This window comes from Eulemur rufifrons, chromosome 27 (assembly GCF_041146395.1).
Source record: "Eulemur rufifrons isolate Redbay chromosome 27, OSU_ERuf_1, whole genome shotgun sequence".
Taxonomy (NCBI): domain Eukaryota; kingdom Metazoa; phylum Chordata; class Mammalia; order Primates; family Lemuridae; genus Eulemur; species Eulemur rufifrons.
The window spans coordinates 13,954,306-13,970,577 of NC_091009.1; the positions used below are offsets into that span (position 1 = coordinate 13,954,306).

Here is a 16,272-nt window from a genome sequence, read left to right on the forward strand (position 1 = left end):
GCACTTAATTTTTTTAGTTTTAGTTTTACATTTTTATAATATACTTAAGGAAAATACTATTTTGTATTGTCACTTTTTAGAGTCTTAAAGTATACTAACTTGCTTTTAGTAGCTCATGCTGAGGATATTTCTCCTTGACTTGGTAGAAAAACACTTTATTTCATAATTTTCTTCTCCTAGGTATTAAATAAAACTAAAGAATTTGAAGATGCGGTGAGAAAAGTTTTAAGAGATGTTAATTTAGATAACGATGTAGTTGTATCAGTCTTTGAAACAAACATCAGAGTTCTGGGGTAAGTATGTAAGACATGAAAGCTATAAATAACAGGAAAGCTTATTTTCTTGATGGTAATAAAGCAGGAAGTTTCTCATATTTAAAAGATACAAGTTGGGGTATTACAAAACACAGGCTGTGGTGGGGTAATCTTGCATTCTAACAGTCACAGACAGCAGCAGGCTTTGGAAATAGCTGTAGACTGAAATCAAAGGTAATCCTTGTGCATTGTTAAAAAGAGACTGTAGGTTGAACATTTGTTATAGTGACTACATCACGGGTGTTATACTAGCTCACATAGTTTGCTAAGCTTAGCCAAGGACTTCTTCAAAGAAGCCAAATGAAACAATTTATAGGATTACCTCTCAACTAAACAGGGCAAAATGCTCCTGGGACATTTAAAGATATGAAATTATAGGGTTTATTCAGGTTTCAACATTATTAAATTTTATAGTTAATGATTACTTTTGTGTTACTGTAGCTCGTTTCCTTTTGTCAAAGTGAGTTTACTCTTCAGTTAAATACAAAAATAGTTATGTAGCTTTTCACAGTTTGTTAATCTATTACATTTAATGCAGCGTGAGGTGTTGTTTTTTATTTTTTAAATGTTATACTAACAGTTAAAGATTTCATAGTGATATAATTAGATTTTTAAATTTGAAATTTGTTAAAATAAATATATGTCTAGGATGTTCTTTGTTTTCAGAAAATTTAAGGTATTTAAGAATGCCAGATACTTTACAACCAATAGAAGTTGGGCTTATTATATGATTTTTAAAAAAATTATATTGGCTATGTAGTTGTAATAGTTTGCAATAAAAGGGTAGCCAGTGTTAAGCATTAAATTCTTCTGTAGTCTTTCCTTACGTATGCTAACTTGTTGATAACAAAATACCCACACCTTTTTAGGTGGTGACTTTTAAGTATCTGTAAGATGTGGATAATGTTTCCTCTCTGTGATCATAGGGGTCTTCTGGGTGGACACTCCCTGGCAATCATGCTGAAAGAAAAAGGTGAATACATGCAGTGGTACAATGATGAACTTCTTCAAATGGCAAAGCAATTAGGTTACAAACTTTTACCAGCTTTCAACACTACCAGTGGCCTTCCTTACCCAAGAGTAAGTAATTCAAAACAATACGGTAGTCTTTATGTACTTCCTTTTCTGTTATAAACAGTGAATTTTTGTAATCAGAGCTATTGTTCCTCTCCTGCTTGAGGCTGGAAAAAAAATGCTTCAAAGCTATGTAACAAATTTATATTGACTTTTCATCTAACTTAAATTTGAGTGATGTGAGAATTAGATTAGAAGAAACAGATGCTAGATTGGAACTTAGGCACAGAATTATTTGTGCAGAAGCTATAGTTGAAGCAGGGAGAGTAGGTAGGTGTTAACTCTTCAAAGGAGAGAATATAGAGAGAACACAGGACAGAGCGGGGTATGAGGAGGAAGTAGAGCCAGAGAGAAGGAGAGTATTCAGATTTAGGAGGAAAACCATAATGCAGTGCATAGTAGTATAAAATCTAAAAAAGGGAACTTGAGAAGGAGGAGATATTCTAGAAAATTTGACCAGAACTGGGTACAAACAGAGCCTTGAATGATGTAGTTAGTGTGGTAGAATAAAGGGGAGAAAAAGGATTCAAAATAGGTGAAAAGTAAGTAGGTATGAACCACCTATTTTGAGATTTCTTCTCTGTTGGCAGTTAAAGGAGAGGTGGCAGCTGCCTTTTCTCCCAAGAAAATGTTGTATTTAAAGAGGAGGGAAAGAAGTCATTGAAAATGGAAAGAGCTCTCTGTCGTAATTTATTTCATTCTTTATTAACACTATTACTTTCTCCCTCTTACCTAAGTCAGACACCTCAGTTGTTTCTAAGCTCTATCAGTTTTTTTCTTTCTTAACGCTGCTGTGCTATTTGAAGTGGATACAATTTTATTCCTAAACTACTGTAAATACCTACCTTACTCTTTTCTCTCTGGTTTATGCTTCAGAGCACTTGAAAACTTAATATCACTAAAACAGTTTTTATCAAATTATCTTTAAAAGTTTTATCGACTCTCCCTCTTTTATTGAGTGTCCTTTAACTTTTAGAATTCTTTATATAGAATTCTCTATATAACTTTTAGAATCCTTTAACTTTAGAATTCTTTGGCAGTAGACTTTCTAATGTTCTCTCCTACTTCCATATTCCAGAGAAATCATTGTTCCATGCCATTTCAGCCAAAACAACCTATAGTCCCCGAACCCCTAGGGTGTTTTTTTTTTTTTTTTTTTGTCGTCATTCCATGCCTTTAGGCCTACCATCTCTATTATCTGGTATAACTTCTTTACCAGTATAACTCAGATCAAATCAGAGTCATCTTTGACTGGAGATACAGCATGATACAGGGTAGTACTTTTTAAACTAGATGTCACAGCCCATTGATTTACCCATCAATTTAGTGGTTTTTTTGTTTTGTTTTGTTTTGTTTTTTTCTTAAGTCATAGCCTCGCTCTATTGCCCAGGCTAGAGTGAGTGCCGTGGCGTCAGCCTGGCTCACAGCAACCTCAGACTCCTGGGCTTAAGTGATCCTTCTGCTTCAGCCTCCCGAGTAGAGTAACTGGGTGCTCACCACCATGCCGGCTAATTTCTGTTTCTATTTTTAGTTGCCTGGCTAATTTTTTCTATTAATTTTTTTTTTTTTTTTTTTTTTTAGTAGAGACAGGGTCTCTCGCTCTTGCTCAGGCTGGTCTCGGACTCCTGACCTCAAGCAATCCTCCCACCTCGGCCTCCCAGAGTCCTAGGATTACAGGCGTGAGCCACCACAGCCAGCCAATTTAGTGGGTTATGACCAGTACTTTTTTTTGTAATGAAACAGACTAGAATTTTATCTCCTATTTCAATTTCTAGTTTTTGATATTTTAAATAGCTCTCCTAAGAACATTCTTATACGTGTCTTCTTATGCATTTTTAAATTTCTTCTTTAGGTTACATTACTAGCAGAGGAAATAGTAAGTCATGGAGTAGGGAATGCTTTTTTTAAGACTTTGGATACTTTCTGCCCAGTTGCTTTCCAGAAAGATTCTACTTCTGTACGGCCTCATTATTGTATAAAAGTGCATGTATCATTGTTTTGTTGCCCACGCTGAATGTTATCATTGTTTTTTAATGAGGAAAAATGGAATTCTATTTTAATGTGAACTTTTTTTTGTAAATGTTAAATTTGTTGATTGCTTTTGAAATAGAACATACTGTGAGCATTATGGTAAAAGAAACTTAAATTATTGCCTTATCCTCTGAAGTGTCAAGATTTTTAAAAATTATTTTTTAGAGGAGGACTACAAAGGAAAATAACTGCCTTCTCAGCCTTCCTTATGTACCCTTAGTAAATATTGCTTTTGTCCATTAAAATTTGTGTAATCAGTCTCTCTAAGATGTACATGCACAATTGATAGTATTTGCATTAGTGGTTTTAACTCAGAAGAATTTACGGGGCAGAAATGCTGTTGTAAGAGTTCATGGTCATTTTTAAACTCTCATATAAACCTTAGAGCTAGTCCATACTTTGTAATACTGTTTCCTCAAAGTTAATTAAAAACAACTTACCAGCTTTTCAGATAAGACCTCATTGCTAAGGTTGAGTAGATGATTATATCCATAAAATATAAGATTAATGGGAATTCTATTATGATTTATGCATATTTTAAGAATTTTCCAGTGTAGCAAATAGATGAGGCAGATAAGTTTAGTGTAGGTAATTTACACGTTTTAGTTTTCAATAAAAAAGGGCCCTTTTTAAAAGCCACTTTGTGACTTTCAGGAACACAGAATCAGGAGGAACCAGGTTCAAAATTCCTTCTAAGTATAAAATCTTTATTATACTTTTCATCTTTTTGTCTTAAGCCTTTCAAGTAAGCAGAGCAATATGCTCATGGTTTCTAACATCTGCAGTAGTAAGTGTGTGCTGCTCCCAGTGCCCTCTCTGCACCCGATCATTTCAGACCTCATCAGGAGGACAGGAACCTGTCTACCAACCTCTAGATCAGATGTCTACAAGAGATTGCCCAAAAGCCCTGTCTTGTGGAAATGGCCGTTCCCCCAGGAGGCATCTGAAATGCATCTTAGTTTTGCGTTTAAAAGTTGTTTAATACCACTTATATATTTTTTCCTTTTTATTAGCAACCTGAAATGCTCCAAAATAATACCACTTATCTGTAGCACACAGAATTGAAATGATCTGATAGTATAGATAGTGTACTAAGAATTAGTCCTTTTATGCAGTTTTGTAGCAATCGCCTTGGCATACAATTCAATATACAAACATTTTAAATATTTTTTTTAATGTTATTCTTTTATTTATGTTAAATAAAAACATGAGAAAATCCTTTTTTAAAAAGGGTCAGAATATTCCTTATGTCTCCAAACTATGTCCATGGATGCAAAGAAATGCTGGATTCTTCATATGCTTTCTGTTGTAATAACCAAAAGACACAACACAGGCTTGTGTTGCCACTTCAGAAAAGTCACACGCGATATTTGAGAAAGCAAGGAACAGAACACAGGCATGAGTATTTTCTTGAAATACCTTCCGCCCTGGCAATGAACCTCAGTAAATATTTTTATGGTTTCTTTTTTGTGGTCCTGCTAAATTTTAAGCCGCACGTACTATTGCACTTCAATGGTACAATTTCTCACAGTTCCAGAATTATATTGGCAGTACAGTTTAAGTGGCTGACATGGATGAATCTTATAAATTTTAAAATTACATACAGCAGAACTAACACTATCACAAATTTTGCCCATAGCAACATGGCCCTAAGGAACTGCCATTTCCAAAACATAATTGGCCACACGTTACAATGCACCTGCTAGGTTCTGAATTAACTTGTCATTTCTGATCTACCATAAAGACTATGCTTGACTCTCTAAAAACAAATGCTAAATTCATGATTTCATTCAAAATATTTCCATTTTTTTAAGGGAAAAGATACTTAAATAGGATACAAATGTTCTTTTCTGTCTTGCTTTTGCTTTCTTATGACTACTCCCTGGACTTTTGCCATTCTGAGGTCTCAACTACTGCCAGTGATACTTCCTTTTCTGAATTTTAGATATTAGCATTTGTATTTGATTGGTACTTATTTATGCTTTTCCATTATGCGCTATTTTCTCTATTTACCTATCTGTCTTATTTGGTCTTTCTCAATTTTAAGCTCCTTGAAGGCAAGGATCTATTTCTTTGTATCTTACCATAATATCTACCACATGGTAGGTAATTAATAAATAAACACTCACTAGTTGATTGAGGTAATTAATAGAACTAATCAGAAAATATTTTTCACATTGACTCTTATTGGAAATATTTGTAAAAATTATTATTACACTTTACCTTAGTGTAATTAATATAATTAAACTTTATTGTTGAGGATTGCTTCATTTTACGTTCATTATTCTTAGTATCAGTTTTCAATTTTAGGTCTATAGATTGGGGTATAGGCAGTATAAGATAGGGATATAGGCAAGAAATACTTTTCATTCTTGTTCATGGTACAGAACTACCTAAAACTACTTCATCTAACAGAAGTACAAATGGTAGCGATAATTATAAATTTGGGTGGGGATGGAGGAGTACTGCCAGGCCAACAACACATGGAAATACCTCAAGTGACATTCTAGGAAGTGACATAAGTGGCAGTGCTGAAGACAACATATAGTGATGAACTCCCCATGTCTCACCTACATTTTACTTTTGTTGTTTGTTGTTGAGGGGGTGTTTGTTTAGAAATGCCTAGAATCTGTTGATTGGACACTGTTAAGGGAATAGGCCTACCCAGCACCTGATTTCTGCAGATAAGTTGAAATATAAGTTTATTTGAGCTTCTCTTTATAAGAATTTGAATAATAACTAACCCGAGAACATAACCGTGATGTTTTATATTTGACTTTTTGGTTCTTTATTAGCAAAATCCTTGGCATGTGCCTCCTTTTTTGTTGTTTAGTTGGATTGCTGAAAAACACTATAGTTTTTATCAGTTTCTGATCAGTTTGGGTCTAGTTAATCCAGGTTATGTATTATAGTATTATCTGGTTGTGTTTGAATTACAAAAGAAATACCACGTTGAAAAATTTTCCTGGTGTTGTTAGCCTTCCATCAAGGCAATACACTGTATATTTTCAAACTTAAAACACCTGTAAACAAAGTTTTAATCTCCTTTCATACTATGACAATCAGTTTTTTCTCTATGAACAACTATTTAATATATAATATAGTACTGTTTTTTCATAAATTTTAAATTAAATGTAATTTCTTTTTTTTTTATTTTATTTTTTTTCTTTGTTTATTTATTTTTCTTTCTTTATTCGCATAGACCTTGGAGAAAGAATTACATGTAATTTCAAAGCTGGTCTACTTCCCTTATTCTTGTACTTACTAGGTTAAACTGTTCAGAGAAAGAAATTATTGTAGAAGATATTTTCTCTATATAATTGTTATGATGATACTGGGCTTTGATATCATAGAGAAAGGAACTAAATAAAAACTTATTTACTCCATGAGTATTATGTGCTTAGAATATATTTCCCTAGATGTTAACTGGAAAGTCATAAAGATTATCAGATTGAATTTCAGCGTGGTTTTATGAACTATTTTTATGACTTTATAAAAAGTCTTGATTGAAGGTAGTTTCTTACCAGGAAGTCATTATCTCTTGATAATTGCTAATGATAATCTTCTAATTGTATTTAGATTAATTTAAAGTTTGGCATCAGAAAACCAGAAGCTCGGACAGGAACTGAGACAGATACCTGTACAGCTTGTGCAGGTACCTTGATCCTTGAGTTTGCAGCTTTAAGTCGATTCACAGGAGCAACAATATTTGAGGTTGGCTTTTTATGGTCTTTGATCTCCTGGGTACTGGGCACAGCTAACTTTATATCTGTTCTTCATTGTTTAAGTTTTAGGATTATCAGTTGGAGAATTCCTGTTATTTCAGTGGACTTTTTGTCTGAATTTCATTACATAGTTTTTAATTGTCGAAAACATAGACATCATTGTGAAGTAGCTATGTTAAATCCAACTTTGCAGTTTGTTCACAAACTATACAGTAAATTTTTAGCTTTTTTTCTTACAAGATTTTTTTTAGCCATATTACTTAAATGAGTTTGATAACTCCTTGATATTGTAAATGTCTTATATGAAATACTGTGTCCCTGTGTTTTATTTGGTAGACTTCCAGATGGAAGCTACAGACACTGGATATGACTGGCTATAAAGAGAACAAGTTAAATGGCCTTTGTGTGTATGTTCAAATGTCCTGAGGACAGATTTATCACATTTGGTTTATCTTTTAAACTTAGATTCTTATTCCATACCTTGTTGACTAGTATTTTCCCTTCAATAAAAAGGGTAGACACTTTAGCATATTTTCTAGTTTAATATAAACTACAAACTGTCTGAGATATTGATGCAGTTATAGGTGAGGAAAATAAGGCTCAAAGAGAATAAGAGACCTGTGCAGCTAGGAGGTGAATGAGTGGAATTAGAATTAGAATCCATGTCTTTCTGAATTCAAAGCCCATACTCTTTCCATTGGGCTATTTTGTGTTTATGAGTTAAATCTGTTGAAAATCATGACTCCTTTTTTTTTTTTTTTTTACTATTTGAATATACAGTAATTTATTGTCAGAGAAGCAACCTGATGTGGTTGACAGTGCATCAATCTAATACAGGGTTGGCAAACTACAGTCTGTGCATCTAGTCCAGCGACTGCCTGTTTTTTGAAAATAAAGTTTTATTGGAACACAGCCATGCTCAATTGTTTATTTCTGTCTGTGGCTGCTTTTGTGCTACAGTGACAGAGTTGAGTAATTGTGACAGTGATTATCTGACCCATAATGCCTAAAATATTTGCTGTCTGGTCCTTGTCAGAAAAAGTTTGCTGACCTTTGGTCTAATATATACATAGATCTGAATTCTTATACTTGTTGTCCTAAAATTTAATTTTAAACTTCAGTTAAATCTTCAATTTCACTGGGTCTATTTTCATAGCTATAAAATAAAAGTAGGGGATATAATTTTTATGAAATTGTCTGGCTCTGAAATTCCACCATTTAATTAAAGTTATAACCTGTTTTGTTTAAAAGAAATCAGCCTAAATAGGTTGAGTCAAGAATTAAAACTATTTTATACTCTGTTGTTAAATCTACAAAGCGAGAAATTGATTTAATTGTATTTTCTTTCACAGAAGTACTTCTGCAGTGCTAAATAGATTCACGCTCTGAAATTAATTTAGAAACTCAACTGTACACGCCCTTTGCTTTTATATTTTGTAGCATCTTTTAGTCCAAAGCCAATAATTTGATTAAGAACTCATTTTCATTTAGTATCCAGTTGATAAAAATAAATGAGAAAAAGAAAAAAATGGTATCATAAGGTTATAAGTTTGGTATTATCAAATAAATATTGAGTAGCCTAATTGATTTACTAACTTTTCACTGACAAACTTGCATACCATTTAAAAGGGAAAATCTGAAATGACTGTTTCAGAGATAGCATACCAACTTTGAAATTCTCTTCCAATTTTCTAAGAGTATCTAAGAAGGTTTTCACTTTGCATTTAAGTGATAGAAATTATTTTAATAAGTACATCTAATTATGCCAGCAATTAATATAATTTAATAATACATATGTGTGAACGTGAACCTGTACTGCAAGAGTAGATGAAATGAATGGCCTCAAAGTGAGACTTCTACTAAACAGCATTTTCAGAGTCATTCTTAACTATATACTAATTGGCTGAAAAAGAGCCAAGATTTGACTTTTAAGGAAATTTATACTACAAATGGTTATCTTAATTTTACTCAGTTTTTAAAATATCCTATGGGCCTTTGATTTTTGTCTGGTTTTTTTTACTTGTCAAAGACATGCAGTTCTTCAAATATGCATTTCTTTTTTTATTATAGGAATATGCAAGAAAAGCTCTTGATTTTCTCTGGGAAAAAAGACAACGAAGTAGTAATTTAGTGGGTGTGACTATAAATATTCATACTGGAGACTGGGTACGAAAAGGTAAATTTAGCTTTTGAAATCAAGTCTTCATATCCTCAAAATGGTTGGAAAAGGATTTTTATTTGTTAAAATAATCTTTGGGATATTATAAAGCATAGTTTCTCACAGGATTGCTAGAATTTTAATTAATTGAGCCACATATTTTAAGGAGTTGCCAAATATACCACACTGATTCTAGATGATTTAGTATTCTGTTTTTTAATGGATATAGCATTATAGGTATAGGGTATGGATGAAACGCTAGAATTGATTTCTTTGAGGACTAGAGGGTCAGAGTACCACAAACATCTCACATCAATGTGTAGTTTAGTGGGAATCTGCATTTAATAATATTATCATCAATCCTTATGTTTTTTTTCCCTACCTCCAGAAATAGAGTATAGTCTAGTAACTAAGAGCATAGACTCTGGAATCATATTGTTGAAATTCAAGCTATTTGATCTTGATTATTTAACTTCTGTATGCCTCTCTATCCATTTCTGTAAAATGGGGATATTAATAGTACTTATTTCATAGAGTTCTTTATGAGAATTAAATGAGTTAACCAACGTAAAGCACTTAGAACAGTGTCTGGCATGTACTATATGTACTATGAAGTAAGTACCCACTAATGGAATGTTAGTCCCTTTGATTAATAATTTTACATCTGGGAATCTAACCTGAGAAAATAATACAAAATATAGAAAATTATTTGTTCCCAAAGATGTTCATCACATAATTATTTTATAGTGGAAAACTGGAAAACAATCTAAGTCACCATCAATAAAATAATAACTAAGAAAGTTATTTTACAGAAATGTTGAAATATTAAGTTATTAAAATGAATCAGAAGCATAGAAGGAACATATAACAATGTTATATATGAACAAATAGGATATAGAATTATATAAAAATACGATTTTTTCTTTATAAAACACTCCCATAAACAAACATAGAAAAATGGAAATATACTAGAGTATTCCTGAGAGTATATCTGTTATACATTTCTCTATTTTCCAAAACATTTATCTTGTTTATATATAAAATATAACTGCCATGTTTAAATAAATAAAAATTATAAAATAATTAGTTTGAGCGTATTAAAATAAAATTATTGCCTCTATTCAGTATTGTATAAAATTTTTCTAAATTTTATCTAAAGGGTTTCTGAAACATCTGAATCCTGGCTTCAGAATTCTGTGATTTTTTTTTTCTTTTTCTTTTTTTTTTTTAAACCTTCAGACCTCAGGTGCAAATTAATCATAATTAATTTTGAATTAATTATAATTCTTGATTATGACAGGACACTCTCATCGTTAGTCCAGGCATGACCCATTTTATTTAGTTATTTTTAATTATGTAATAAGCACCCACAAATGGACCATCCATTACAACAGCAACTTATTTGACAACATACTACTTCTGTATTTGGTCCTTGGAACACCACGCCTCAGCCTCCTCCCAACTGAAGTAACCATCATTCTTCTGCTGATCAATCCCTTGCTTTCCTTTTAATAAAGTTTTATTGCATCTATATGTATTCCTGAGAAAGTATATTTTTTGCTTTGTTTTATAAAAGGATATTATGTCATATGTACCCTTTGGAGACTTAAAAAAAAAATTTAATATCATACAGTAAGTCCTCACTTAATGTTGTGATAGGGTCTTGGAAACTGCGACTTCAGGTGAAGCAGTGCACAGCAGGACCTCGAATAATGTTGTTTTGTTATAACGTTAATGAGAAAAAAATTGGTTTCATTATATGTTGTTTCACTTAAAATCACAGTTTCCAAGAACCTAATTACAACATTAAGTGAGGACTTGCTATATTGCTGAGACTCATACATATTGTTGTATGACGTTGTATTTCATTCTTTTTTAACTGCTGTATGATATTTTATTAGATGAATAAATCACAGCTCATGGGCATTTAAGTTGTTTGCAGGGTTTTGTTAGTGTGAACAGTAGTGCCATGATTATTTTTGTAGTTGCTACTGTCGTACATATATAAGACTTTCATCTTGGCTATATACATACCTAGGAGTGGAATTTTTAGATCATAGGGTAAGTTGATGTTCACCTTCAGGAGGTAATGTCAAATTGTTTTCCAAAGTTGTTTTACCACTATGTACTTTCACCAGCAATGTATAAGAGATCCTGTGGATTGGCATCCTCTGCAACACTTTGTATGGTCATATTTTCAAAACTTTTGCTAATCAGATGAGTATACAAGTAATATCCCATTTTGGTTTGATTTGCATTTCCTTGATCACTAATGATGTTGTAGATATCTTTATATTAATATTTATTGGCCATATGTGTATACCTTTTTTTTTGAATTGGATTTTCTTGTTTTTTTTATCTATTTTCTATTGGGTTACTTATGCTTTTACTTATAAAAATTCTTTATATATTCCTGATGCCAATTCTTTGTCAGTTATGTGTATTGGGTATATCTTCTTCCAGTTTTATTTGTCCTTTCACTTTAAGTTCTCTTTAACTTTTAATATAGTTAACTTTATCAGTCTTCTATGAATAATACTTCTTTGTCTTATTTAAGAATATCTTCTTAATCAGAGGTCTAAGATGTATTCACTTTTATATTAAGAGTTTCAAAGTTTTATTATTGATATTGAAGTTCATGAACCATCTGGAGTTGATTTATGTGTATAATGTGAAGTAAAAGTGGTTCTCACAGGTTTCTCCTTTCTTTGAGTTTTTAGCAGCACTTTACAAATATGTGGGGACATATAAAATTTTTATCATAATATTTATAATTCAATGATCTATAATCTGCAGTCCCCAACCCCCGGGCCGCGGACCGGTACTGGTCTGTGCCTTGTTAGAAACCAGGCCACACAGCAGGAGGCAAGCTAGTGAAGCTTCGTCTATATTTACAGCCGCTCCTCATCGCTTGCATCGCTGCGTAAGCTCCGCCTCCTGTCAGATCAGCAGCATCATTAGATTCTCACAGGAGTGTGAGCCCTACTGTAAACTGCACATGTGAGGGATCTAGGTTGTGCGCTTCCTATGAGAATGTAATGCCTGATGATCTGAGGTGGAGCTGAGGCAGTGATGCTAGTGCTGGGGAGCAGCTGCAAATACAGATTGTCATTCGCAAAGAGGTTTGACTGCACAATAAATGTAATGTACTTGAATCATTCTGAAACCATCCCCCTATCCTGGTCCATGGAAAAATTGTCTTCCGTAAAACTGGTTCCTGGTGCCAAAAAGGTTGGGGAGTACTGGTGTATATGATAATATGAGATACTTATGATCTGTGTGATGCCTATCCTTTGAAATGTATTAGAGCGTTCTTTTTGGCCTAGAACCTGGTCAGTTTTTGTAAATGTTCCATATGTGCTTAAAAAAATGTGTATTTTCTAATTGTTGGATATAGAATTCTATAAATGTCAGTTTGCTCGGTTGTTAATGATTGTGTGTAGATCCTGCTGATTTTCTGTTTGCTTATTACCCTATCAAGAATTAAGAAAAGTACATGAAATTTCCAGCAACGATTATGATCTTATTAATCTCTCTCTGTAGTTCTGTTTTTGCTTTATATATTCTATTGTATATATTGGGTTATTTTATTGGGTACGTTCATTTAAAACTGCTATCTCAGTTGAACCTTTTGTCATTATGTAGTGACCCTCTCCATCTCTTAACAGTAGTCTTTGTCTTAAAATATATTTTATCTGATAGTAATATAGCTACAACAGCTTTATCTTGCTTAGTATTTGCCTGATAAGTCTTTTTTTATCCTTTTACTTTCTATCTTTGTGGGTGCTCATACTATAAGTATCTCTCTTATAAAATTTACAGTCTTCTAAAATCCATTTTTCAGTCTTTGTCCTTTAATTGGTGAGTTTAGTCCATTTACATCTATATATTTTTAATATATTTGGATGTATTTATTCTATCTTAATTGTTATTTTATTGTGTTCTACCTTTTTTATGTTTCTTTTTAGTTGTGTTTTTAATTGATACCTATGTCTATTTCCTAATGACATGAACTTTATTATGCCCTCTCATCCCTTTATGTCACCCTGCCCCAGCCTGCCTTCCTGTTATGTTGCTATTGTATTGATATTTAGTTCTTATTGAGTATGACTATATTTTCTCCTTTTTCTTTTGGTCTTAGTGATCTCTCTGCTTCTGTCTCTCTGGCTCTGTCTCTCTCTCTCCCCGCGCGCCCCCCCCCCCCTTCTCCCCTATCTATTTAAAGATAACAAATCCTGGGTTTGTCGCTTTTCTTATTTAAATATTTCATCCAACTATTTTCAGATTTTTATAGCTTCCAAGGCCGTATGTACCTAACAAGAGTTTTATTGTGCTTTCATATTTGAAAGATAGTTTAGCTTTGTGCATTTTTTTGGTGTAAGTTACTATTCTTCAAGTTTTTGAAAATACTCTTTTTGTCTTCTTATGTTCTGTTAAAAAGTATGATGTCATTCTGATTTTTATGCCCTTGTATGTAATCTACTCTTTCTTTCTGGAAAACCATGAATATCAAACACAAAGAAAAATTTCTAAACAGTCACATAATCTTAGATGTAGGGTTTTTGTTTTTTTTTTTTTAATCTCTCCTTATGATACTCTGTGGGCCCTTTCAAATAAAAAATTTGTTTTTCATTGCTAAAAATGGATTTTTTAAAGATATTTTATCCCTTTGATTTTTTATCTCTCTTTTTGCAAAGACATAAATCACTGTCACTTCTATTTCTATCCCCCCACATCTTAGCTTTTCTTTTATGTTTTCTTTTGTTGCCTTTCTTTTTTCCTTCTAGGAGGTTACTACACATGGTCTTCTAATTTGCTAATTTGTTCTTCAGCTGTATTCTTGCTGCCACACGATGCATCTATTATGTTATTTTGACTGTTATATTTTTAGTTCTGTGTACATCTTGATTTTTTAATTTTTTTCTTCTCATTTTTTATTGCTAATACCTTTCTTGTCTCTTTAATATGTTTTTGGGCTAATTTTAAATTCTTGATTTGCCTTTTCTAATATTTTTTCTTCTTCTGATAAACTCTTATTCCAGTACATTATTTTTCTTTTTAAAAAGTCCTGTTTCTTCCATGTCTTGTTTTTGTTCTAGGAGTTCTTGTTTCCGTGTCTCCTACTTTGTGTGATGGTCTGTTCCAATCCCTATCAGCCCCAGTGATTTCAGAGTTGAATTTTAAAAAGTTTTTAAAAATACTGATGCCTGGACTCCTAGAAATTCTGATGCCCTTGATGTAGGGATTTCTAAGATTGTAATTTTAATTTAGATTATAATTCACCAAGCCTAGGAATTAGGAGGAGAAAAGGTGGGGAAGAGACTGTTTTAAAGATGGTCCCCACCTCATTTGTTCACTTCCTTACACAGGTTTCTGTGCTGCGCAGATTTTTCTCCTGAGAATACTTGGGGCAGAGGTCTGAAGTGTAGGAGGAGCCTTTATGTCTCAAGGCAGTGGCAGAAGGAGAAGCAGGAGCAAAGCTCTAGCAGTTTCTTCTTTTATCCTTTCATAGTCCAGGTCAAAGCTATCCTCTTTCCCTCCCTCCCTCTTCCCCAGAGATTTCTTACAGAGTTTTTTTCTTCTTTTTTCCCTTGTTGTTTTCTTTCTTTGGTCCTCTGTGATGATCTTGGAGGAAGAAGCCAGCAAGTATGTTAGTTTAGCAATTAGAACTGGCACCTCCAAACACTAGTAGTCTTGTTTTTGTATCTTTTACGACTCTAAAGATTAATGCCTTACTAATTAAGGGTTCAGTCAAGAAATTGCATAGTGGCACCCTCTAGTGCTTGTTCATTGAAGTTCCTCACTGAGAAAACTTAAAAAAAAAAAATCTTAAAACTATGTAGTATCTCTTGCTTTTAAATAAGTGCTCTGTAACCAATTTTGCAAAGTAAGATTTGTTTTAATCAGAAAATATTATCAACAAGGAAGCCATTATTCATACAGTAGGGTTAATATTTCTGTAAATGTATAATTTTTACTTTAAACAGTTTCATATTTAAACTAATTTTTTCTTGTACTAGTACCCTCACTTGTACTCTAAAAATTTTTTAATGTTTGTTTAATGAAAAACCACATTTGTATGTTTTTCCATAGATAGTGGAGTTGGAGCAGGGATTGATTCATATTATGAATATCTATTGAAAGCCTATGTCTTGCTTGGAGATGACAGTTTTCTGGAAAGATTTAATACAGTAAGTTGATCCAATTTTGCATTTATTTTATAGCCAATTTCATTTGAGTCCATATTTTGATAGAAACTCAGTTACCTGTGTGACATTCTAAAAATAATTTGTTTTTAAGTGTGTAGTGGTTTTGTGTCAGTATTCCATGATGATCTTGAGCAGGGAAAGGGTAAAAGCTACGTACATTCCAAACAATTAGTTTGCAAAGTAGTTTTATTTTCATCTTTTATCAGAAAATTTCCAGATATGCCAATAAGTGATAAAATGGATTTCACGTTGTACAAGGAAGAGAACTAATGGAATAAGTTACTAGTTAGCTTTCTCTTTTGGATTCTAGCTCTTTTTGAGGTCTTGAAAGTTTGGACTAGTCTTTGGTCACACCACGTATACAGGGCTTCAAAGACTTCGGGAAACTAGTGAATATTCATTTCAAATGCGAGTCTGCAAGTCTTAAGACTGGATCAGAACCACAGGCATATTTTTAGGGGACAGAGGGAGAATTATTGAACACAGTTGGATCACCTTTGTAATTGAAGCAAACTGAAATTAATACAGCAAACTCATCAGTTATATCACTGTATTCTTTTAAAAATAATCTATTGTTTATTTGCTCACCTATTACTTCACCCATGTTACATATGTGAGACATTATGCTATAGTGGTCAAAAGTATGGGAGATGCCCTGGTTTAAATCCTGGTTATACCACCGCTGGTTTTGTGATATGGTGGTACTAATACTATTTATAGGATTATTAGAAGGATTAGATGAGTTTATGCATATGAAGTGA

The 16,272-nt window shown here is 32.7% G+C and overlaps 1 protein-coding gene across 3 annotated transcripts in view; it reads left to right on the forward strand.

The window, feature by feature from the left end:
* EDEM3 (ER degradation enhancing alpha-mannosidase like protein 3) overlaps positions 1-16,272 on the forward strand; it is a 70,747-nt gene that overhangs the window by 23,328 nt on the left and 31,147 nt on the right. For 2 of the 3 annotated variants that reach the window (XM_069459319.1, XM_069459320.1), the window contains exons 5-9: positions 181-293; positions 1,241-1,394; positions 6,999-7,133; positions 9,215-9,320; positions 15,396-15,493. In XM_069459319.1, the coding sequence (XP_069315420.1) occupies positions 181-293; positions 1,241-1,394; positions 6,999-7,133; positions 9,215-9,320; positions 15,396-15,493 (606 nt within the window). The remainder of the gene's footprint in view (positions 1-180; positions 294-1,240; positions 1,395-6,998; positions 7,134-9,214; positions 9,321-15,395; positions 15,494-16,272) is intronic. The other variant, XM_069459321.1, reaches the window with a different exon arrangement.